Source organism: Paramormyrops kingsleyae, chromosome 17 (assembly GCF_048594095.1).
Source record: "Paramormyrops kingsleyae isolate MSU_618 chromosome 17, PKINGS_0.4, whole genome shotgun sequence".
Taxonomy (NCBI): Eukaryota; Metazoa; Chordata; class Actinopteri; order Osteoglossiformes; family Mormyridae; genus Paramormyrops; species Paramormyrops kingsleyae.
Genome location: NC_132813.1, coordinates 13,871,590 through 13,893,862, shown reverse-complemented (window position 1 = coordinate 13,893,862; position 22,273 = coordinate 13,871,590). Strand labels below are relative to the sequence as shown.

At 46.8% G+C, this 22,273-nt stretch overlaps 1 protein-coding gene across 13 annotated transcripts in view; it reads right to left on the bottom strand.

The window, feature by feature from the left end:
* Positions 1-22,273, bottom strand: part of ryr1b (ryanodine receptor 1b (skeletal)) — a 59,433-nt gene that overhangs the window by 14,418 nt on the left and 22,742 nt on the right. For 8 of the 13 annotated variants that reach the window (XM_023807134.2, XM_023807129.2, XM_023807133.2 and 5 more), the window contains 53 exons: positions 22,072-22,234; positions 21,898-21,984; positions 21,421-21,647; positions 20,737-21,172; positions 19,395-19,928; positions 18,783-18,983; positions 18,567-18,678; positions 18,316-18,459; positions 17,924-18,197; positions 17,725-17,836; positions 17,472-17,604; positions 17,122-17,216; positions 16,817-16,952; positions 16,392-16,575; positions 16,170-16,278; positions 15,945-16,065; positions 15,610-15,779; positions 15,157-15,377; positions 14,507-14,597; positions 14,256-14,396; positions 13,773-13,933; positions 13,581-13,659; positions 13,312-13,401; positions 13,006-13,143; positions 12,833-12,910; positions 12,615-12,690; positions 12,368-12,491; positions 11,739-11,854; positions 11,522-11,589; positions 11,320-11,441; positions 10,181-10,230; positions 8,917-8,977; positions 8,620-8,746; positions 8,410-8,518; positions 8,054-8,135; positions 7,850-7,980; positions 7,431-7,751; positions 6,874-7,114; positions 6,661-6,748; positions 6,473-6,565; positions 5,889-5,903; positions 3,263-3,433; positions 2,964-3,023; positions 2,728-2,862; positions 2,383-2,495; positions 2,151-2,247; positions 1,963-2,069; positions 1,773-1,824; positions 1,611-1,676; positions 1,044-1,143; positions 817-896; positions 601-677; positions 445-518 (listed from right to left, as the gene is read on the bottom strand). In XM_023807134.2, coding sequence (XP_023662902.1) covers positions 445-518; positions 601-677; positions 817-896; positions 1,044-1,143; positions 1,611-1,676; positions 1,773-1,824; positions 1,963-2,069; positions 2,151-2,247; positions 2,383-2,495; positions 2,728-2,862; positions 2,964-3,023; positions 3,263-3,433; positions 5,889-5,903; positions 6,473-6,565; positions 6,661-6,748; positions 6,874-7,114; positions 7,431-7,751; positions 7,850-7,980; positions 8,054-8,135; positions 8,410-8,518; positions 8,620-8,746; positions 8,917-8,977; positions 10,181-10,230; positions 11,320-11,441; positions 11,522-11,589; positions 11,739-11,854; positions 12,368-12,491; positions 12,615-12,690; positions 12,833-12,910; positions 13,006-13,143; positions 13,312-13,401; positions 13,581-13,659; positions 13,773-13,933; positions 14,256-14,396; positions 14,507-14,597; positions 15,157-15,377; positions 15,610-15,779; positions 15,945-16,065; positions 16,170-16,278; positions 16,392-16,575; positions 16,817-16,952; positions 17,122-17,216; positions 17,472-17,604; positions 17,725-17,836; positions 17,924-18,197; positions 18,316-18,459; positions 18,567-18,678; positions 18,783-18,983; positions 19,395-19,928; positions 20,737-21,172; positions 21,421-21,647; positions 21,898-21,984; positions 22,072-22,234 — 7,193 coding nt within the window. The remainder of the gene's footprint in view (positions 1-444; positions 519-600; positions 678-816; positions 897-1,043; positions 1,144-1,610; positions 1,677-1,772; positions 1,825-1,962; positions 2,070-2,150; positions 2,248-2,382; positions 2,496-2,727; positions 2,863-2,963; positions 3,024-3,262; positions 3,434-5,888; positions 5,904-6,472; positions 6,566-6,660; positions 6,749-6,873; positions 7,115-7,430; positions 7,752-7,849; positions 7,981-8,053; positions 8,136-8,409; positions 8,519-8,619; positions 8,747-8,916; positions 8,978-10,180; positions 10,231-11,319; positions 11,442-11,521; positions 11,590-11,738; positions 11,855-12,367; positions 12,492-12,614; positions 12,691-12,832; positions 12,911-13,005; positions 13,144-13,311; positions 13,402-13,580; positions 13,660-13,772; positions 13,934-14,255; positions 14,397-14,506; positions 14,598-15,156; positions 15,378-15,609; positions 15,780-15,944; positions 16,066-16,169; positions 16,279-16,391; positions 16,576-16,816; positions 16,953-17,121; positions 17,217-17,471; positions 17,605-17,724; positions 17,837-17,923; positions 18,198-18,315; positions 18,460-18,566; positions 18,679-18,782; positions 18,984-19,394; positions 19,929-20,736; positions 21,173-21,420; positions 21,648-21,897; positions 21,985-22,071; positions 22,235-22,273) is intronic. The other 5 variants (XM_023807130.2, XM_072701498.1, XM_023807139.2 and 2 more) reach the window with 1 other exon arrangement.

Here is a 22,273-nt window from a genome sequence, read left to right as displayed (position 1 = left end):
ATCTTTGCCTGTCTACATTACCCCAAAATCACAGGGGGCATCAAACATTTACCCCACTATAAATGAATGTGTTCCATTGACAGAACTAGAATTCAGGCATAAATTATGTGAGCTCCTCCCTACTGGGTGCACTGGGAAAAGAATGAGGCTTTAAACCACTGATTGGAGCAGGATTACCATATCAATCTTTGACTCATTTGTCATGCTGCATTGGCTCCAATTTGGCGATTGGTGCTGTCAGTGATTGACGGTACATGGTAATTCCACACACTTAGGGGTTCAGAGGTCTCATCCTTCCCATCGGTACCGCTGTAAGCTTGGCAATTGCTCCAGCATAACCCAGCACCAGCACGCTGACCTGGAGTAAGTAACTTGACAGGGTCCTTTATGCAGTTTAGGTGAGCATGGTGAAGGGTGTGGGGGGGGGGGAAGTTCCTCACTTACTTGAGCCCTCCTCAGACACCATGCCCAGCCCCTCTGCCTTGTTCTGTCTTTCAAAGGCGTTCAGGTCCAGGACACTGCCAACAGGGGGGGGTAATCTTCACCATTGATTTTACATAATGGATTTTTTTTAATTTTCAGCTTTTTTGTTAAGCTGACCTGCAGGTCTGCATCAGTGCCTGGGCACTCAGGAAAAATCCCACATCCTTCTTGTCCTTCAAGTAGTCCAGCATTCTCTGTGGAGGGGGGGGGGGGAGGGGTAGGTTTTTAGAGCTGGCCATCTCATCAGCCTCAGTGGTCACTCTGGGTGAGAACATACACCCAAACCAGAAGCCAAAAAGGGTGCACCAACGAGAGTGCACTAGGAGCACCTACCTGCTGGACATCACTGTTGCCCCCATTCAAGATGGAGATGCCTAACTTCAGGGTGGAGGACACCATGGATCCTGGCTCACCTGAGGGTGGTGGGAAGTGCTGAAGTTACTGTATGGTTTGGGCTTTAGATCCACAACACGCACCACTCGTACATACAGTTGATGCATAGGACCATGCAGCAGGTCTTATGCACCGAGGGTATGTGCACTGTTATTCCGACAAGATACCTTTGCAGGCGCTGATCATCTGAAGGACCATCTCTGCCGCTCCACGGTTGTGCAGCCTGGACTGCTGGTATAAGAGCCTCTGCTTCTCCATCTCTTTCTCCTGTGGAGTGAGGGCAGCAGTCACTGTGTTCTCTGGACCCCCTACCCACACATAGATGGCTGCCCCTGTCACTTCCCAGTATTCGCTGCTTTGTCCCATCACTTGTTCCTCTCTCCTTCACACTCCCTGCAGATGTTTCTCAGATACCCGTTTCTCAGTCTGTCTGCCTCAGTCATGGAGTACTGATTCACATTTGGTTGTCCCTGTGCTCATCGTGCTGCAGGTATCTCAATGACACAGTGAACGCCAGTGTATGACCGCAGTGAGGAACATGCTTACTGCTCATTATTCTCCTAGTTTTTAAATGTCCTCTTTAGAAAATATATAAACCAATTAAAAATCAAATCAACAGATCAACCCAATCTCCACCCCATCAACAATCTCCACCCCCCACCCAGTCTATTTCCAGACTCCCCTCACCCATATTTCCATCCCCGATATCCCTCCACCATCTGAATTTTCCATACCTCAAAAGTCATCTCCTCACTGCCCTCTTCCTCTTCCCCTCCACCTTCCTCATCAATGTGGCAACTCTGGATGGAGACGCACACATGCGGTACGTTAACACCAGGTTACTCATAATGCTTTCAGCAACACCTTCAAAATTCAGGAAAGAAACCAATGCTTACCTTTGCCATAATGTCAGCATAAGCCATGTAGAGATAATCCACGTCAAGTTTCCTGTGGTTGACAAAAGACAAGGACGTTCAGTAGAAACGGTAACTAGACTTGACTGTATGCATATGAACAATCTTTACTTTCACTTTATATGGTTTTTATTTTTGGTTGAAATCGACTGTATGTGATAATGTAACTCACATCTTTTCGGTGAGAGCCGTGCGACTGAAGTGAAGGATGAGCTGGTGGAGGGGGTCCGGCTTTGCTTCAGGCTCCTCCTCCTCCTCTTCTACTTCCTCCATGACTTTCTGAAATTCAGAAAGAAGATCTCAAGATCTGACCAGGAGACGTCACGCTACACCTGCTACATGGGGGTGCGGGGAACCTACAGACAGGTCGTCTATCATTTTATCCTCAAACGAGTAGCCCTCATTCCCGATCCAGTTGCGCTTGTATGCATCAAGGAACATGTTGGATCCTCTGTGCCTGGAGAGTGAAGAACTTATCGTCATAGTGTGGAAGATCCACTTTTATAAGATATGTCAGCAATACAACTACCTGAGCAGCTGGGTTTGGGTTCACACTGTGTGTGTGTGTGTGTGACACACTCTGGGGTCTCACCTGGGGATATTGTACAGAGGCGTCATCCTGAAGCAGGCCACCACGGCACGGCGACGCTGTTTCGAGAGCAGCTTGTGCCATACCATCTTCTTAGACTTGAAGGGATGTTCTGTCTGCAAGGGAGAAAAAAATCTCTGTGATTAGGCCCCTTTGTGTGTATATGTGTGTGTGTTTATATAGCATTGTGGGGACCAAATGTATTTTGTTTGGTTACTTATGGCTAAGGTTAAGGCTCGGTAGTGGTTAAGACTGTCATTGTTGGGATTAGGGCTTTACTGATAGAAATGAATGGACGGCCCCCAATAAGATGTGGATACAAACGTGTGTGTGTGAGATGCCACTCACCACCTCGATGTGATACAGCACTGCAGACACCTCCTGCACCCTCTTCACCACCTTCTCAGGAGCCTCTGCGTCCTCAGCCTTGCCGGCACCCTCCTTGTACAGGGCCATCTGCCAGCGCATGGACGGGTCCTCCACCTGACCCCGAGAAATGCAGCAGGGGTCTCACATCTGCAGCCCGGCACGTGTAGGGGGGGGGACTGGAAGCTCGACCTCACACACAGCACAAAGGTACTTACCTTCCCCTGAAGATGGAGGTTGTTCTGAAGGAAGTCTCTCACCTCCTCATTTGTGTCTTTCTGTTAGAGACGAGGGAACAAGACAAGGAGTCAAGGAGAGTAATAGAACTTAATAGAACTAAATCAGTACAGCAGAGGAGTTCGATCAAGATTTAACGATTTCTCGGGGTGGTGGGGGGGGGAGTCTTCCCTCAAACACACAGTGAGGAAAGAGAAAAGTGCAGGAGAAAAACTGAACAAGTAAGGGAATGTGAGAGGTGATCAGCCATGAGTCATCCAGGACAGCAGAAGCACTGTACCAGAGAGTATCTAATTTTGGCCAGGTTAATGAGCTCCTGGTCCGCAGGCGAGCACATGTTGAGGCCGATGGGAAGGAGCTTCTTCACAGCAGCAACAATGAGCGATGTCTGCACCGAGTAACGGTCGCCCCGGCGCTTCTTCTTTGAACGCTCCACATCTGAGCCGCCCCCCTACGAACAAAGACGGTCAGTAGGTCACCCTTTGGAAAGGGACAGAGCCCAAGCAGAACCACCCATTAAAACCAGTGCAACAGCAATGGGAACAGTGCAACAGTCTGACAGGCATTTAACCAGTACTGACCCCAAAACTCAAGCATGATGCACTCTAAAAAAAAAAAAAAAAAAAAAAAACACTCTAAGGATACAAAGGTCCAGCTCAGCCAGGAAAATCATGCTCTACTTGGGACCAGAAACTCCACAGTCCTGTGGTGACCCTGTGCTGCAAAGGCACTTACCTGGACAATGAAATGGCCTCATCGTACATGCAAATGACCCCTTGTGCCTGTTGCTTAAATCCTCAAACAACCACAACCAGACAAGCATGGCATTTTTCAGGAGTGGGTGAGCAAGAGAAGATGGCAAATCGAAGAAGTGATGCTCTATCACGCTTAATAGCGGGCATCCTATTCAAGGAACAGCATCTGTGTATATCTCCATGCTTCACTTAAAACTGGTTAGGTGGGCAAAGAACTCACTTTGCCTTGATAAAAGCTTTGATAGTGAGACCGTACAACTGCACCAATGTGAAAGGAATTCAAAAAAATTCCATGGTTAAAGACACCACTATAAAGGTACAGAGAGCAGCTGAAGACTACAGTAAACCACATGGAACTTCAATGTCAGAGCCACACAGTCTCGCCTGCATTTAGTTGAGAAGGTCCAGACAACAGCTTTGTCCTAACCATCCGCTTCCAGCAACAGCTCACGTCTGCAGACTCTCATCCGTCATGCCTGTGGCCTTTCAAACCCAGCCTGTCACCGTGGTCGCCCATTGCTGTCCATTATCTACTCTCCCTCAGTGCTTTCCCAGGTCAACCGTGTGTGATGCATCTGTCCTCAATTCACAACCACTAGGGGGAACTTTTCATTCTAGGAACACTTACCATGTGGAAACGTTCAAAGTATCCAGTTTTCCTGATGATCCCAGAAAGTTATCCCACTACTACAACTAAGAATAATGAAATAAAAGCAAACGGAAGGCATGATAGAACAGTGGCTAACACTGACTCTTTATGCTTCAAAGGTAATGAGTTCAAGCCTGGTTGTCTTCACAGTATCCACATATTGCAGTTATAGATATAAATATTTTATGATATGACAAATATTTTTCAACATTAATTGCGTTGAAAGGATGTTCAGGTAATAATGCTATTGTAGAACATGTTCTACCAAGGACCTTCACATAACATTGGCTAAAGTTCTGGGAATGTTCTCTCTTAGCTGGGATGGGACAAGAATGACTCAGAATGCGCAGTGAACTGGAGATCCAACAGTAACAGCTCGTTGTCAATAGGGGGTTTGATTTTAATCATGTACATCTATTGCTTGCGATCAAGAAACAAGAAGGGATTTGAAGAGGGCGGTTTTTTGAATGACATCAAATCATCTGTCACCTCTAACATTTTAATCGTTATGGTGGTAAAACAAAACAAAAAAGAGTCAACCATTACGTCAAAGTAAAGGCTGTGGAATCGATGTGTGGTTAGTTGAGGATTGGTTGAAAGGAAGATTCATGTTAGTGATCAAAACTTTGAGGTTGGTTCTTCCCTGTTTGCAAGAATCTTCTTTAATTACTACATTCCCCATAATCCATTGCCAAAATGGAACCACCCCCTTTCCATTTAATCTCACCCCACTCCACACTCATGAGCACATCCCATGTTAAAGGGAAAGGGAGGGGGATTATAGGGAATTTCCAAAGTTTTGATGCTGTTTAGACAATGTGGTTAGTGTGAGGATAGACGAACACTGGGCAGCGATACTGGAAACCAGTGTTCCCCATTGAGAAGGTATTAAAAGCTAGAAGTCCAATCAAATGCTTACAAAAAATAAACAAGGGAAAAAATTCAAGGGAGAAGATTCCCGACATGTGACACTCAACCGAAGGCAAACTCAAGCTGAGCATGGTGGAGGAGCGTAGCTGTAGCAGCAGCAGCACAGGGAGGCTGCCATGCATGCACGTTCCCCCAGCTGTCAGCTCCCAGTATCGGCCTGGAGCCAAGCGCCACCGGCCCTGTGTCTCCTGACGGCTCCTCCACACACTGGCCTGCATGTGAGGCGTGTCTCAACCTAACAGCTGTGGGTTTCTGTAGACTTAATGGATCTGGATTAATTGACCAGCCCCTATACCTACTTGCATGACATGAAGTTGGGTGTCATTCACACTGAGGGTCAAGGTGTCACTTCAGGTCTTACTCACTCGCCACAGCCTGCATCCAGACGCTAACATGCGAAACCTTTACTGCTGTATGCATGTGTGGATGTGTGTCTCGTGTGTATGCATTATGTGGGCATGTGTGAGGTGTGCCAGTGTGTGGGAGAGCATGATGAACACCCCCCAGACGAACCAAACGAACGTGGGGTGCCATGCGGTCAGCATAGCCTTCGTGCAGAAACATGGTCTAACCTCAGCATCCCCGGTCTAGTGACCCCAACGTCCACATAGAGTTGAAAGAGGAGGACATTCAGAGAGAGAACAACCATTAATACCACTGGTCATTGACGCTGCTAGTACCCTCTCTCCCACTAGTACCTCCAGGCCCCAATCTCCCATTGCATCTTCAGCGGTAGGGTAGACATATCTGTCAATTCCCTCAACAACATTTCAGCCTATCAATGCAGAGGTAGTTTAAGTCCAAAAATCAGGAGGAAAAACAGCAACCCATGTTGATGTCACAGAGTATAGTTTGGTTGTTCAAAGGCCATTTTTGACTAGCCATAACATTAGAAAACAATAAATTCATGGGCATCCATTTTTTGTGAGCTTGCTTCTGATAAAGTACCGTAATTATAAGGTTCCTGCTACACTCAACATAGCAACCCCGCAACAACAAATCAAGAGCTGAAATGGTTCAACAACAAGTGCCAATGAAAAGGCATACTATATTGTCATCTAAGAGTTTAATCTGGTTCAATTCAGATTTCAGATTAGTCTAGGATAAACCAGTTCACTACTGGATAATACTTTATGCATTTGAATATCGATCTAACCTTGCTCATCTTGCTCTTGCTGTCGGCCATGAGAAAAGACATGTTGTTGATCTCATTCATCACAACAAAGTTTTGCTCCTCTCGCTTGAAGTTCTGCAGGAGGTAGAGAAGGGAGGGGGGAAGAGGGGGAGAATGAGGAATAAGAAAGAAAAGGAAGAATGAGGAAGCATCAGAGATAGACTACTTACATGAGATTTGGACCAGAAGATAAAGACTTCTCCCACTATTCTGAAGAGGTCCTCTGCATCAGGATCTGGGCAGGTAAGCCACCTTGGCCTGGACCACAGAAAAGGATGTGTCAAAGAATTTATTACTGGGCCTTGAGTAAAGCCAGGTGCACAGATCATTTACAAATCAGTGCTCTTTGAAGCCCGAAGGCAGCAGCAGGCTTGTGTCCATACCTGTTGTTGTCTATGTATCTGATGAGCAGAGGGTAGAGGGCATACAGATCCCTGCAGAGCACAGCAAACTCATCACGGATGGTGCACTCTTCGTTTTCCGACTCAGTTTTCCCTTCCATGCGCAGCTGATCCTCCTCAGCCACCACCTTCCCAGAGCGTTTCTTCAGCTTCTCCATGGTGGGAATGAAATGGGACCTCAGCATCTCTGGTTTGGCTCTGCTCACTATGGGCTGGGTGAACACTGTAAGAGCACGGAAGCAAAGCGATGACTGGGGGCTGCATAGTATTTCTAGTGGTCCCAAACAGCTTATCATCGTGTAACTGATGTGTTTGATGGTGGTGACATGTGCATACAGAAGTCATTAACATATATGTCTAACACTTTGGGAGTTTAGCAGCTTTCAACCTCTATACCTGCAGGTGGATTATTTATTCTTTAACTACCATTTCAGGATTTTATATTCTCAGTTGTCAAGTTCTGAATGTTATTTCTCCTCATATATTCGGAGTCTTTCTTCCAACACACTCATTTCCTCAGCTCCCCTTTCCCCCCTCACCAGCCAGCCTCTTCATCCACGAGGCCTCGTCGATTCCTAGGTTGTTAACCACGATTTTCATGATGCTTCCAAGAAGTTGGTTGAGTTGCTCGGAGGTGACATCTGTGCACAGGCTGCCCTCCTGCTCAGGGAAGTTCTCCTCCCCTCTTTCCCACCAGCGTGGCAAGTAGTTGCATAGCATGGGTAGGGTGATCTCGATTACATGGGGCATCTCCGTGTAGCGGGCACCCGACTCTGCCAAGTCCCCAATCTCCTTCATCAAAATGTTTAGCTCAGGGATATCTGGGCACAGCTCCTCGACTTGGTTTGGGAGGCCAAGGACTGTGTGGAAAGAGTGGTGATTGAGGTTCCAAGGGTGAAGAAGACTAAGCAGCAGGGCAGGTAGGGACCAAGGGAAATTAGGGTGTGAGGATACTCACTGGTTCGTTCACGTGGTGTCTTAGTGGTGTAGACAGAGTAAGCATTATACTCATTGAGGGAAGGCTCCAGGAAGGCCACGGGCATGGCAGCAGCAAGATGACCGAGACATTCTCCCAGGGCTGGCCGCAACCTGCAGGAGACAAGACATTGTTATACTTGCTCGCAAAGACACACAGATATAGATAAAACAATAAAGCACTCACTTTTCCACGTGTGTGGTTTTGACCGTGCCCACAGAGTAGATGCTGCACATAATTCGATAACAAGAGATCTGCAAGTCGTCCACTGATGTCAAAATCCAAGAGAGGCAGGGTTACAGGGAGAAAGCTTCAGACTCTTTTTGATAACATCACCATGCATTCATGACTTTTTACCATCTATCAATTAGCAGGACACAGCACAGAAGTCAAGAAACTGGTGTGATTAGTGACGAAGAGTTTCATTTTCTGATTCTGCTGAAGATGAATCAGTGCCCATTAAAGCAGTGTATCATGTGGCACAAAAATTGGCCTTACAGTGTGAATAACCAAGAAACCAACTGCAGAAAGCCCTGACTCACAGATGACATCATCGCCAAACTGGTGCTGAGCAATGTGATCAAACAGTGTACTGAGGATGGGAAGCAGGGCGACGGTGGTATAATTGATGTTCTGGGACACGCCCTTCACCTGTAGAGAGGGAGTGAAGCATGGTGAGGTTAGTGTGGAGATCATCTGACATCAAGGATCAGGATTACGGCCTGTACTGGTGTGGGCTGGTCTGGTCTGACCTGGTTGCGGCTGGACACCTTCCCCAGCTTCAGATTCTCCACCATCTTCTCAATGTCATCCGCAGCACTCTCAAAAAATGACCGTAGGCCTGCTTTCACAATTTCAGGTCCAGACTTCATCACCGTCCTAAGGTATACCACCAAAAGTAAACGGATTGAGAAGTCTGCGAGTCTGTGCATCAAATGTATCAGATTCTGAAAAATCTGAGAGGTTTTTTTCATATGTTCTTACACTTGTGCCCATCACCGTTACCAGCGTGTTTTGTGTTGGAGTGGGAGAATGAGAAAGAATGTCACCTGGCATCCAGCGACCGTGACAGGATTAGCAGACAGTTGACCACAGCATTAGCATCCGTACCTGGGCACACATAAGGGGACACTGTTACCATGGCAGCAAGCCAGGAAGCCACTTTCTGCACCTACACCTGACATTCAAACTGCGTGTGTGCGTGCATATGTGGGCGAGTTTGTTTGCGTGGCCCCTACACGCAACAAGATGTGGTTCTATATTTACAAACTAGCTTCTGCTATGGAGCTCTGTAGGAGATTCAGAGCTGAATATCTGAGGAAAACTAAAGCAGTGTTAGTAGATGGTGGAAGTACTTCTGAACTTAACCTAGCTGTGATTACCATCAAAGAAAGATAGGTGGATATGCAGTGTTGACGTCTGTGCTGCTGGCTAAGACATGTTCCTTTGCCAGCAGGACTGGAGGTCATTAAAGACAATGAAAAAGGTGAACATCTGACACAGAGCAATAATGCACCAAGCAACGCCAGACTGCCAAGCCAACTGCAGGCGTCATGGTCACTCCCCCGTTACAGCAGTTGCCCAGAGAGAGAGAATACGTAGAGTCGCAATGGAGACTGGGGCCAAGCTCTGCATCCGGAACGCATGTGCCCCCCAGCTTCCTGTCTGCCTCTTCAAAAAGTGGAACAAGGTCCACCCCCCAAAACCATGAGCTCCAGACCACCTCCGTTTTAAGTGTGTTTCTTTAGCAGACTTTTCCAGAGAATTTCATAGCATCATCCTTCGTTCATACGCCTTTTAAATACTCAGATATTTACCAAGTCAGTTCCACTACTTTACTGGTAGCGCATTTCCTGAGAAACTGTAAAACTTCCAGCTTGTGGAATACCACAAGCCCCATGTGATACATCTCACACAGCGGTAAATGCACGGCTGGATAGAACAGGAGCACATGGTCAAGGCAGGGTGCCCTGGTGGGAGATCATCACACCTGTCTACATGGGCGTGTCCGTCAGGTGAGCAAAACCACTGCTCCATACTTAGAAGTCTGCTGCGGCTCAAACACGCTCACCGGAAGGACAGGAAGCAAAGCACTGCACAGCACAGCAAAGCCGAAATAGAGGGGGGAGGAAGAGGAGGTGAAGGAACTTCACAGAGAGGGGTGAGAGACGAGGGGGGATCAAAGAGAGACACGTGGTAGAGAGGCCTGGGTTGGGTGAGTGAGGGGCACGGGATGAAAACGTGGCGACTGTGAAAATAAGAGGGGGATGGTGGTTAAAGCAGAGGCAACACACCTCCATGCACGACTCTTACCAAACAGAGAAACTCTGTGCCTCACCAAAGCGGCCATTTTACAGAAGATACTATAGCAGGAAGAGAAAAAAAAAACACAAGACAAACAGAAAGGGGAGGGAAGAAAGAGAGGGACGGCAGGGAAGAGAGAGTTTGAGGTCTGGGCGAAGGGAGTGAAGGAAAACAAAGCGGTCATGAGGAGAGAGAGGCGGGAGATCTAGGAATATGAAGGACAGTTCATAAGAAGGAAAGAGCTGCAGCATGTTAACCGTCACGGCTGGTCTCCATCTACTGCCTGCGGCGTGGTGCCATGTTTAAAGTGTCTGAGGGAGCTGGGAGACACGGCATACGCTAAGCTAAGCTGCACTGGCACACGTCGTCCTACCTACTCCAAAAAACATCAGGAATCTCCTTCTAACAAAGACAATGGAATTGCACAATCTACGCGGAATGCCCAACATCTCAGTAGATGCTATTGAAGGTGCGATGCCATTTATTCATGCCAGCATACAGTGTTACATTTTTACAATTCAGCACCAGCGCTACACAGTAATAGTCCACGAGACTCGAGTATTACGACTGTGGCAGTCACACCATTGGGCTGAATGAACAAGTGCAGTTCAGAACCCAGTCCTGAAGGACCATATTCGGTGGGTCATTCTTACAGCCAGCCTCTTTATTACTGGCCTTTTATAGCAGTACAATGGAGAGGTCATAAATAGTAAATTATAGGACACGTATTTACAAATTTCAATCCGTGAATAAAATGTCAAAAAGTATTGCTGTAAATCCACAGTTCATCTGGGAAATATCAATAGAAATCTTAAGTTATACTATGCTTTGTAGTTACTTAATCATTCAGGGGTATTGAACTATAAAGGAATATATTTAATAAAATGATGAATGGTTATACTATATAATTATATTAAGATCTAAAAAAAAGACTATTTACAAGTACAAATGCACATTAAAATGAAAGAATTGCCAAATAAATTATGGTCAGGATTTAATCAGCCATAATGAATCCTAATAATTAAAGTACTCAGCATGCACTGCCTCTGTGAGGCACCAGACTGTGTCCTCTGCTAACCGCCCATGTGCCTGATCTGCCTCCTGTCATACCCTGAGTGTACAGCAGATGGCACTGCAGCAGGAGTTACCTGGCAATCATCTCCTTTTCCTTGTTAGAGGCATGACCGCCACTCCCCAGCAACTTGGCAGGCGTGGACAGGAAGTACATACAGTGGTTCTTAAAGTACTGGTTTATCAGCGGCAGCAGGATCTGGAGACCCAGAAGCGAGACCTTAGCAATGATTCCCCTATGGATCGGAGGGAGGCACCTGACAATAGCAAGACTCTCACCTTTGCAAAGAACTTGATCTCCTGCTCATGCGGAGACTTCTCCACCCTGCCACTGCTCACCACGGCCTCTGTGCAGAAAGAAAAGATAAACGTCCAGCCAAGATCCATGTATCGTGTCACACGTATAAACAATGTGTAAGACTATGTTCACAATAACTGAGAACCCAGACTTCACCCCCAGTCTACAACCCCTGACCTCATAGCCTAGTCACCATACCCAAGTGTGCAATGAACTCTTGGGCAATGTCCAACCACTTCAGCAATTTCTGCAAGAAGCCGTAGGCAAAGCGCTTCTCAATAGAGGAGATGTCCTGTTCCAAGTCCTTCAAGCCCCTGAAATGGGAGAGAAGGAACTCTGTGAGTGGTTGAAACAAAGGGAAAGGGAAAGACAGAGAATGAGGAAAAGGAAACGAAAGGAAAGAAAAGGAAAGAGAAAGAAAGAAGAAATAAAAGGAAAGACAAAGAATGAGGAAAAGGGAAAGAGGTAAGAAAGGGAAGAGAAAAAGAGGGAAGGCAAAGAGAAAGAAAAAAGAGGAACAGGGAAGGAAAGAAAAAGAAAGAGCAAAGGAAAGGGAAAAAGAAAGGAAAGGAATGGAAAGGTAAGGAAAAAAAGAAAAAGAGGAAACAGAAAGAGGAAGAAAAAGGAAAGGAACGGAAAGGAAAAGAAAGAAAACGGAAGGGAAAGAGTAAAAGGAAAGGAAAGAAAAGGAAAGGGGAAAAAAACTGAGGATCAAGAGGAAAGAAAGAGAAAGGGAAAGGAAGAGGAAAGGAAAGGAATGAGAGTGAAAGAGAAAAGACATAGAACTACAGTGCTATTCTTCTGTGGCAAGAAGTGTGAAGTGGCACCTGGTGACGGCATATCCATTAAACTGCAAGAATTTGAGGAGGTCCTGAGCTTTCTCTCGATCACGGGCCTTCTCCTTGGCAGTCAGGGTGTCGTAGGGCACAAGCAGGGGATGAGTGCCGCCCCCTGCAAACATGCCATCAAGGGTCAGAGCCACAGACACTGGCCAAGCACCTCTCCGTGGAAAAACCTTTACACGGACTACAGATTTGATGCAACTTATCTAAACCTTCTCAGAGTCTTTCTTACCTTTGGCCTGAAGCTCCAGCTTCTTTTTCCTGCCCCATGTGTTGTGGTAGTTCTCAGCTAACTGCTCTGCCATGGACTAGGAATCAAATAGTAGAAGAGGGACGAACTAGTTTCACTTTATCCAATTATTTCCAGAGATGTAAACGTCCTTGAAATGTAATTTTAAGTTTAAGTTTGGAAAGAGGTTTTTAATCAGATCAAGTATAAATGTGCAGTACCTGAAGCTCTCTTGATATTGCCATGCCGGTGATATCAATGGGCTGTGGATTGTAGCCTTGGCTGGGGTCATAGGTCACCTGCAACACAGACAGACCATGAGATGTAGTCTACTAACCCTCACAAACTTTGCCCCTACTAAGTGCCAACCCTTCTCCGTAGCTTGCTCCCAAACCTGTGCTGTGTGTGATATCTTGCGGGTCGTCTTCTGAATCTTCTCTTCCTCACCATCCCTGGCCTTCTCAATAGTCCACTCCCAGGCAATCATGGCCTTGATGGACTCTTTGATGGGCCAACGGTATATCTCTTTGTCCTGAGTAAGACAAGATCCATGACAGGGACGGCAAGACAAATAGCACAACAGCTTGTAAACATAATACAAGTATACAATGTACTATGGAAGTAAAACGGAAACAAAACAGGAAGCAACAGATTAAGCAGAGCTATGAATACAGTGGAGAACACTGGATATGTTCCTTACCTTCTCAGAGAAAGTCTTATATGGCCTAAGCATTGGGTGTGTTTTCGCATTCTCGTCATGCACCTCTCCATAAGTCCAGTTATTCTGAATCTAAAAGTGGAAATCACAAAAGACAGATGATAAAAAGGAGGAGGGTCACTCACCCAAGTCATTCGACATTGATCATCCCACATGTGAGCTCAAATTAACAAAATGAATATACCACAAAAGGTCTCACTACATGGACAAGGCGAGAGACGTATCTAAGTGTCATGCAAGGTCCTACTAACCTTTTCAAAGGCCCATCTGTCATGTGTGTGCTCAGCAAACTTGTTGATGAAGGCATCAAGTTTTTCAGGGATAATGGTGCTGGAAGGAACCAAAGAGATTCTGGCTTGGAACTGCCAACATTCTCACTTCTTGTGTTTTATTCTGCTCTATAATGATTTGTCTTGCCAGCCCTCCAGACCCAGAATGCTTACTTGGTGGTCTCCACAGGCCTGGGGTCAAAGTTGCCCTCAGCGTCAACAGAGGCTTTCTTTTCTGTGTGGGAGTAACTGGCGTCTACATAATCAGGGGGAATGGCACCAGCAATGGCGCAGATGCACAGCATGGCAATCTTGAACAGCTCAGAATCATATTTCTATCGAAGGAGAGATAGAGGGGATGAAAGAAGCATAAGCACAGAATACACTTATTCTGTCACCTCTCAGATTTAATTTCTTGGCAGTCCTTTACAGCAGGGTTTCCCAGTCCGGTCCTCGAAGGACCTGCAGACAGTTCAAATTTTTGCTCCCTCTCAGCTAAGCAAAAATGCGCTCCCACAGGAAGCTCGGAGGGAGTGAAAACCTCTACAGGTTTCTGCATTTGTCTCTGTGCTAATGGCTAAATTATCTGAATACCTGTCAGTGTAAAAATCTAATGTCAGTGTATTAAGAAAGAGCACAGATGTACCAATGACCTACCTTGTGTGACAGAGACTCAAATATACCCCAGAAGAGCTTGCGGGAAAGGTGTAACTCCTCTTCTGATGAAACACCAAAGTTGGCCCAGCCGTTGGGTAGGCAGTAGTACTTCCAACAACGCTCATAGTGATTGGTTAGGAGCTACAAAAACCATCATATTGCAAAAAATTAGCAAGAATATAAATGTGTGCCCATATTGATGATTATAAGAGGTTTAACACCTGACAGTGAGAGCAGGTAAGCTTGCCTACCTTGAGAGGCATTATGGCATGTGGACTAAGTATTGGAACATCAAAGACCAACCTCCTCAGCAAGTGTTGCAACATGGATGGGCGCAGGTGTCTGAGAGGCACAGAGGGAGAACATTGGTACAAAAGATTTTTCTTCACAAAGACAGGAATGTAACACTGGTCCTGGTTGAGAAGAAAAAAAAATCAAGGATATCCTGATTTTGCAGAGTTCGATGTGTCCCTGGATCAGCAAGGGAGGGGCTTGCATTTTACTTCTTTAACCAATCACAATCTTCATCACGTGACATCACCACATTTGCCTGTTTTTTTCTCATTTCTCGTTGTTATTATTATTATTAGTAGTAGTAATATCATCATCATCATCATCATCATCATCATCATCATCATCATCATCATGAAATAAAGGTGCACAACCTTTGCAGGTGAGCATATTCCTGTGTTTTGTCTTTGCTTATCTTAACAAAAGGCACAGACAATAAATCAGGTACTTTAGAAATCCTTGCACCTTGCCACTTAACAGAAAACACTGGTTTTAATTAATGCGGTGATGTCACGTAATGAAGACGTTGATTGGCTAACGAAGTGAAATGCAAGCCCCTCCCTTGTTGACCATGGGACATATTGAACTCGGCGAGGGAGAGACCACTCACTTGCAAAGTGACATCAAGCACTCCCTAATGACGTCCTTCTGGGCCTTTGTGAGGGCACGGCCCCGGGAGAGCCGGTAGATAGTGTGGAGCATGGAGTCAACCATGATGGCGCGGTGGTCAGAACCAGCAAAAAGCGGGGCGCACTTGGTGAGCAGAGGCAATACGGAGGAACACAAGTAGCGGTTGAGGGCCAGTGCCATCTCAGTGGTGCTGAAGGCAGCCTAGAAGGCACAGTTTGATGTGTGAGGAGGAGGAGGTTGAAATGCATCAAGGAAAACTCATAGAAGACATACTGATTGCCAGGTGTGGAATTTGAAAAACGATTTGTATATCGTAACTGTCAAATATAAAGATACCAACAGACAGACAGTGCTCAGACGATGGTTGAATAGACCACACATGAAAACACAAACTATATAGTGGCTTAAGAAGCATCAAAAATTAAGGACTCACCGTATCAAGGGAAGCTGCTGCCCTCATGTCTGGTAAGAATCCCACCTCCAGCACGTGCAGCAGAAAGTCCTGGTTGTCAATGCCGTAGACTCTGTCCAAGAATAGTACCATGGAGGCTTTGTGGTCCGGGACAAAACTGGCAGACATTTTTGGCTCAATAATGCTCTCGTCTGGATGGCAAGAGAGACAGAACCAGGAGAAAGAAGAGATAAGAATTTCAAAATGTAAAGACAAGATATCAATGGGTATATTTTGTACACAAAGAATCAACAAAGGAGTGACCCACTTTTGTGAGGCCATGTTCAGCTGGAATATGGTACAATTCGCTCGCCTACCTTTCCCGAAGCTTGGGATCTGAACGGACAAGCTGATTACACCCACTAGATCATCAATGGGCACCAGGGACCTCAGGATAGCACGGATTCTTAGTGCCTCACCCTTGCCAGCCTGGATCAGCTGTGTGAAGAATGGAGAATGCCTTCATAGCAACTCAACTTGCTTAACCGCAAACGCCACCATTCCGGCAAGTAAGATGCAACACATCAACCTCTGTAACTCACATGCATCTCAGGAGCACAGCGGCCCAGCAGGTCGATGAGAGCTGAGTAGAAGGACATGATGGCATGACCAAGATGCACACGGTTCTCCTCCAGATGTTCTCCACCAAACCTAGGAGAAGAAATTATGATACTAAATTAGAAACCAGCATCATCAAACGAATCAGTGGGGATGACAGGGAAGGGCATCTTGTTACATCTTGTTACACTGTGTTCCTTTCTTACATGAAGCGCCTGTCCTTTTTGGGAGTAGGTCCATCCCTGGCAGGATCCTCAGAGATTTTGATGGCGTCCTCTATGGCAGCTAACAGTCCAGCACCACCCTCACCCCTCAGGGCCGGGCCGAAGCACTCAGGCCTCCGGATAAGGAGACGGACCACAACATTGGCGTTCTCCTCCACGCTCTCCCCTACAGAGGAAGCCACAGCAGAGATTCCACTTGCAAACGGCTACGGTTGAGCTCATAGCATAATCTTTTCATTAAAACGGACCAATGGACATTCCATCATCTACATATACTTAACCAGTTTGCAACTGCTGGGTGAACTTTATGTTACTCTGTTCAGAGACACAAAGTCTCTTGAAAATCAAACTCTATATCTTCTAGTTGCAAAGCTATTTCTGCAGGATGACAGTGACAGTGCACTAACCATTGACAAAGACCGCAAATCGAAGGAAATCAAGGTATCGTTCTCCTCCACAAGGGTTCCACCCTATGTCAGGGTAGCCTTTAGACAGAAGGATGGGGCAACTTTGTAGGCCACAACCTGCCAGGTATGTCACAACCTGCGCAAAGAATGATGGGGAGGTGAAGTGAGTTCGGTTGCACAATGTAGGAAGAACAGACAGAGGGGGAAGGAGGAAAGGAGAGAGAGGGAAACTGGAGAAGTGAGGCAGCATCGGTCAGTGATTCAGCTGTGTGACCTCACAGTAAGCTCACAAAGAGAGGACTGACCTTCTCCAGGTCCTGCTCCTGCAAAGCCAGCGCCAGTTCATTGTTGTCAATACAGGACGCTGCTGCCACATCAAGAGGGGTAGAGCCACTCATTCCTGCAAGTGCACATCACAAAACAACTCACTGACCACAGATACAACTCCTGTGAACCTTTGTCTTATGTCAGCGTGGTCAACTGCACCTGTAAAGAACTGAGAAACGCTTAAATAACATGAAACTGGTCACAAGACCAGTCTAATGATCTTCTGATGTATTCAACCTCATTCATTAAAGTTGGGTAATAGTACAACTCATCTGGCATGGACTGTAGCCTTGTACATTTCTGTAGCAGGTCACACAGTGTCTCTCACCCAAGCCAATGCCACTGTTCTCCAGCAGGTAGCTGAGGTGGTCAAACATGGACCGCTGATTCTGTCTACTGATGCGGCAGAAGTAACACAGGAAACGACAGCAGCTAGTCACCATCTGTGGAAATCGGATCGCCTGCAGAAAGAGAACCAAGGTGAAGTTTACAGACACCAACACAACAAGAAGCATATGCAGGGATGAATAAATGGAAATTCTGATAGAACTGATGGAAGAGGCTGCTAATGTTGACTGTACCTCCCCTCCAGCTCCCAGAACATTGACCATGACCTCCATTACAGTCTCATGCATGCCTAGTGCACGCATCAGGTTGGGGTGCTGGTAGAACACCTTGTTGTTCATGATGTTTCTAAGGGATGACAACAAAGAATGAGCAATCACTTAAAGAACAGAGCCAGTCCTTGAAGTGAATATCCGGCGTTGGCAGTGCACTGACCCAATGCTCTGAATCATAAGCCTTTCTTCCTCGGGCCCCATCTGGACAATGAGCAGAGAACGGATCTGACCAAGACACTCCAAGAGGTCCATGGTGTCCTGCACGGACACGGCATTGATGGAGTACGCCTTAGGCAGCGCACGGATCAGTTCCCCGAGTGGATCGTACTGCCGGTGCAGCAGGCTGAACATGACCCGCACTAACTCTGGGTTCTGGATGAAAGACTCTTGGGCCCAGTGGATCATGGTATGTGAGATGAGTTCATGGAGGGTGGCTTGATAGAGAAGTGACAGAAGAGGAAAACCACCTTCAGTTAAAAAACATTAGGGGAACATTAAGGTAAACACTTGCTCCAAGTTAGATACGGATGCAGACATCATAGTGAGCTTTACAGGGTTTGGGTTCTTCCTCTGACTCAGGCTCTTCTTCCTCCTTTTTCTTCCGGAGGTTCTTGACCTTCTCCACCAAGCTCAGGAGCCTTCCGCGGAGTGAGGTGTCTACCTCCTCCTCTTCCTCCTCCTCTTCAAGGTGAACACCTAAGAAATAAACATGGTTGAGCACAAACATCAACCTCCTGTTTCTCACATCATATACAGCATTGTTAAATCAAGGATTTCCTGTATCACTGAAATGCAGGACTGACCACAGTGAGACAGAAGCTCCTTGTGGAATTCCTGCAGAATCTCCCGAACCTCATCAGGGACAGGACACTCCTCATCATCCGGTAAATGTCTAAAGTTTGTGAGCAGCATAACCTAGAACAGACACATATATAACGCAGTGATTGAGCAGTGATTTCCCACTTTTTTTAGGCTCTGACCATGATGACAGCAGAAAACAGTCTGCGTATGGTCTGCACCTGCTCCTGCGGAGGTGAACGGAACTCGCGGGTCCTTCGAGCAGTCTCTGCTGCAGTCATGGTGAAGGCCACCATCAGGTCATTGTACCGCTGTCGCTGGTTAGTCTGTATGTTGTTGACGAACGAGTCCGAGAAGGCGATTATGGCCTCCACACGGTGCCGGAGCTCACAGTCACAGAAGTACTGCAGAAGGGTGCACATCTGGAGAACAAGCAGCACAGGGACAGTCAGACCCTTCGCTCCAACCCTAGCTGGTACTAATGATACTATAAATAATCCATGAACTCAGCACCAAAAGTCACCTCTTGGTAAGTCTCAATATAGGGTCACCCATAGGGTGCTTCTCAATATCAAGAAGGCAAAGATTGTACTTGTCGTCTTGGCAAGAGAGGTCTTGCTAACTTGCCTCCCAAGAACGAATCATGGGATTGGTCTCATTTGGCGTGAATGCAAGTGATGCGTCCTTGATATATTGGGATGGGGCAAAAATCTGGGGATTTGTACTTCTGTTCATGAGTATTGGAACTGGTCTTTGGCAATGGAAGATGACATAAAACAGGTACGCGAGAACAGTATGCATATTGAGAAACACCCATTGTGTTATAAACCCACCTGTAACTTTACAGACTCTGGGAGTTTCATCTGGAGTAGGCCTTCCTCTGGTGCTTCCTCTTCCTCTTTTACTTCATCCTCTTTAGGTCCAGATTCCCTTTCCTTTTCCTCTTCGGTGATCTCTCCACCCTCCTTTTCTCCCTCTTCCTCCTCCACATCTTCCGTCTCTGACTTCAAAGCCTTCAATTCATCTTCCTCTTCCTCCTCTCCCACTCCCTCATCCTCCAGCTCTCCCTCAAGACTCTTGGCCTCCCCTCCCTCTTCTTCGGCAGCTGCTTCCTCTTCTTCTCCCTTTTCACCCTCTTCTTCCTCGGCCGCCTGCGCTTCCTTGCCGTTGAAGACGGAGGGGTCGATCATCTTTAGGACATGCTTGACGTCCTCATCTTCAAAAATACCCATGATCAGGAGAGTGCTGATGAGTTTGAGGATCGGCACAAAGTGGAACTCTACACTGCCCCCTACTGGGTCGCGCACAGCTTGACTCCCATCAAACACAGCCTCCGTCAGCATGCTGATGGCTTTGATCTTCAGAACCTGTAGCATGAGTCAACACATTAATGTCAGCGATCAGAACGCTCAACTCCTTGCCCCACACTGGTGGGAAAACATCTGAAGATCTGAATTTATGTTTCAGTACCTGCAGTTTCAGTTATCCATGGAAAAAAGTTCATAAGTTTCAAACTGAGTGCCAAGTAAGTAAGCTGTTGAGTACCCACAATAAGCTAAAATATTTCTAAACAAATTTTTCTCATTAGAGGTTACTTAACAGTAGCCTTTGTTTTTTCATTGTTCCTTTGTCCTTTGAGGCGAATAAAAAGCCTGATTTTGCTCCATCATCATTTGACACGATATTTTTTCAATGCTATTTTTGAAAACTAGCCTAAAACGTCAAAATCCTTTTCAATCCAGACAGTATATACTGTCTGTACTGTATAATAACATACAATGTACTTTTTTATTACTGTATTTAATATTGGTAATGTCTTACTGTGCGTAATTTATCAACTAATCTTTACTATATGAATGTACACGAAATTTATGGTATACATGGGGTCCTTGGATTGTTTTGGCTCTCCGCAGCAGGCAAGACATGATATTAAAACTATGGAACTTAAAAACTATGAAAACCCTTTCTATACCTGTTGTAACCCACGGTAAATTAACAATCGGTAATTGCCTCTTCTTTTGACTCGTACTATTCACACTACTGTACGGCAAAGTGATTTTTTTTTCTGTCCCTCTGAATCAGCAGTTTTAACGTCTGTATATCTCAGCAGTTTCCTTTCATTTTTCCCATCTGGACCAACATGCCGTGATCCCGTCTATTCGCCCAAGTGGTTACCTGCAGGGGAATTATGGGGCTGAGGGTGTAGATGTCCGGGTCAGTGTTCACGAAACCCACTGGCGAGAAGTGCGGTTTGGGCCGCAGGCAGGTTGTGAGGCCCACCCCGGGCAGGGCGTGGCCCTCGCTGTACAGTTGGATGCTGAGCGTCTCCTCCGTCATGGGCACGATGAACTCTCGATTGGTCAGCAAGCGCGCGCGCTTGGCCGATTCCAGGTGGATGCTGATCAGCAGGTCATAGCAGCCACTGCGCAGCGGCCCTGGCAGGAAGGTGCTCTCGATGGCGTACAGCAGCTGCGATTCATCCACATGGCTGCAGAGGGCGTGTGCCACGCGGTTGTTGCCCAGTGCGCACACGGCGCAGTACAGCTTTAAGGTGTGGTAGTGGAACTTCAACAAGTCCAGGCGCTCGGAGAGCTCCAGGACGTCGATGCATCTGCAGCAGACAAAACAGACAGACAGAGAAAAAGACAGGGTGATGCTTTACAGCTGGGGTGTCAAACTCCAGTCCTGGAGGGCCGGAGCCCTGTGTCGCTTAGTTATTTGCCTGTTAGGTTAGGAAACACTGATATAGCAGTAATTACTTGAAACAGGCACTGAACCAGACTATTAAAACTTTCCGGACAAGCCGGTGGGGGCACCATCATCCGCCCCTCCCCCAGCCTTGTGCCATCATGCACAGACCTGTTCTCCTCCGGGATGTGCAGGGCCATCATGGTGAGCGGCTCAGTGCATTCCACCATCCAGCCGTGCCGCTCACTGACCCGTGACACCTCGGGGTACAGGAAGCCGTTGGGCACTCGGCTCCAGATCACTGGTGTCAACATCTGGAAGTCTAGGCGGGGGGGACACTGCGGGACCGGGTTCTTCTGCTCGCTCTGGAACATGGCGGCTGAGATGGGCATGATGTTCTATGGAGGGAGGGGAGGAGGAGCAAAACCAGCGTGGGTCACTATTCAAAGGAGGAAGCTCTATTACATCCATTCTGCTTCTTAGTACAAACAACTTATAGTTGATGTGATTAGAAACAAATCAACATATTATAAAATGAAAAAGTATGAAAAGAGTGGGACAAGCACGGACACTAAAGAATAGCTGTAGTGTGGGCAGGAATGAGAAAACGACAAACCACAAATACAGAAAAGCCCCTGAGGTGCTGACCTTCAGCTTGCCCAGGTCCACCTGCAGCATGTTCTGGCTGGAAGGCACGGCGAACACGGCGGGAAACAGCTTGGTGTTGGGCTCCACCTAAAACGCACATCACGGGCTCACTGAGATTCTCTGCACAAAAACAGCCCCTACACTTCCAGAGTCACCGGGATTCTCCCTATTCACCTGGAAGAAGGTATTCATCTCCTTCCCATTGGCCGTGAAGGTCATCAGCCCAGTTGCCAGGTCGACCAGGCAGCCAATCACCAGGTCCTCTTGACTGAAGCAGGCCTGCTGGGTGCTGGTAAACTCTGCCCCCCACACCATGTAACAGTTACTCTGCTTCATGCTGGAAGAGGGCAGGAAGTAAATACCAGTAGAAGTGAGC